The sequence below is a fragment of the Pteropus vampyrus genome, unplaced genomic scaffold (genome assembly GCF_000151845.1).
Source record: "Pteropus vampyrus isolate Shadow unplaced genomic scaffold, Pvam_2.0 Scaffold39, whole genome shotgun sequence".
NCBI classification, from domain to species: domain Eukaryota; kingdom Metazoa; phylum Chordata; class Mammalia; order Chiroptera; family Pteropodidae; genus Pteropus; species Pteropus vampyrus.
This window is the reverse complement of record NW_011888820.1, coordinates 1,114,921-1,116,932: the sequence shown is the minus strand read 5'-3', so window position 1 is coordinate 1,116,932 and position 2,012 is coordinate 1,114,921. Positions and strand designations below refer to the sequence as shown.

Here is a 2,012-nt window from a genome sequence, read left to right as displayed (position 1 = left end):
AACAACGAAAAAGAACAGAGCAGACTCACACTACCTGATTTTAAGACTTACTACAAAGCTTACAAAGCTACGTAATTAAGATGGTGTGATATTGGCATAAAGACAGACAAATAGATCAATGGAACCAAATAGAGAGAGAGTCCATTAAAAGACCTAACTAAAAGACTTACGTCAAATGATTTTTGACAAAGGGTCAAAGGCAACTCAGTGACAAAATCATGTTATCAACAAAGTAAGCAGGAACAAATGAACAAAGTAAGCAGGAACAAATGAACAAAGTAAGCAGGAACAAATATGCAGAAAAAAAGAACTTCAGTCTGTACCTTATGCCTTATATCTCAAACCTAAATGTAAAACATAAAACAATAAAACACTTAGGAAAAAAAGAGAAAATCTTTGTGACATTACATAAGACTACAAATTCTTAAATACGAAACCAAAAGCAGGACCAATAAAAGAAAAAAAACTGACATATCAAACTTCAGCAGAATTAAAGTTTTTGCTCTACAAAAGACACTGTTAAGAAAGCGAAAAGAAAGCTATAGACTAGGAGCAAACATCTGCAAATCACATATCTGACAAAGGACTTATACCTAGATTATATAAAGAACACACACACACACACACACACACACACACAGAACTCACAAAACTCAATTAAAAAAACAAACACCCTACACACATTGCAACAAACAAACAAAAAAAAAACCATGCATTTCCATATGCTAGTATTTATACCTGTAATTGTCCTTTATATTATCATAATGAGACTTTTACCTGTCATAATGTGCAAATATAGGCCAAAGACTTGGACACGTCACCAAAGAAGATATATGAATGGCAAGTAAGTACACAAAAAGATCAACATAACTTTATTAGAGAACTGCAAATCAAACACAAGCTACCACTAGAAGCCTAATAGAATGACTTTCATGAAAACAACTGTCAATAACAAGTTCTAACAAGGATTTGGATCTACTGGAACTCAAAATGCTGGTGAAATGCAAAATAATACCAATCCTTTACAAATTCTTTCAGAAAATAGAAAAGGAGGTGGGGGGCACTTTCCAACTCATTAAATAAGGCCAATATTACCCTGATACCACCAAAGACATCACAAGAAAACTATAGGCCAACATTCCTCATGAATACAGATGAAAAAACATTTAACAAATCATTAGGAAATCAAATACAGCAACACATAAAAAGGATTAGACACCATGACCAAGTGAGATTTAACCCACGTAGAAAAAGTTAGTTGAAAATCTGAAAATCAATTATTTAATACAACATACTAACAGAAAAAAGGGAAAAATCCATATGATCATCTAACCTCCATTAAGTGACTAAAGGTAACTAAAGAGCTTTGTGACATTACTTTATATTTTTCCCAAAGTGTTCATTTTGTTCACTATTTGTTACAGAACAAATACTGACTACCTATTGCAAGCAAGTCACTCTGCTAGGCACTAATAGAGACATACAAAAACAAATAATTATGTGATTCGGTAAAATCATAGTAAGTCTTATACATAAGCACACAGTTAAAAAAATAACCCACTCTGTCCAAGGCCTCAAGGGGGTGGAAAAAAAGACCATCTCATTCCTATTCTTAAGTTATAGAGGCATATTTTAAATTGCAAGTTAAAATTAAATCACATTGTGGTAGTAAATTTATATGGAAATGATTTTATAGGAATATTGTATATACACTTAGTTTTGCCTGACTCTTCCTCTCTAGAGAATATTATCACCTTAAAAACTCTTTAGGTATATTAATCTATGCCATACATTACTAAAAAATAGCTTTGGTGTAACACATTCTATACCTTATGGGGAGCAAGAATCCTCTGCCTGAATTTTTCAACTGTTTCTTGACCCAGAGAAGACCAAGCACTGACAAATGCTTCTGCTTTGTCTTGTCTAAGATGAACGTTCTCTAACTGCTGCTGCAAAGCTGCTGGCTTCACGTTGTGATATACTGCCTATTGAAGAGAAAAAAAATTTACATA

General features: G+C 33.0%; 1 protein-coding gene across 7 annotated transcripts in view; it reads right to left on the bottom strand.

The window, feature by feature from the left end:
• COMMD10 (COMM domain containing 10) overlaps positions 1 to 2,012 on the bottom strand; it is a 163,766-nt gene that overhangs the window by 151,648 nt on the left and 10,106 nt on the right. For all 7 annotated transcript variants that reach the window (XM_023529559.1, XM_023529558.1, XM_011358261.2 and 4 more), the window contains exon 4: positions 1,830 to 1,985. In XM_023529559.1, coding sequence (XP_023385327.1) covers positions 1,830 to 1,985 — 156 coding nt within the window. The remainder of the gene's footprint in view (positions 1 to 1,829; positions 1,986 to 2,012) is intronic.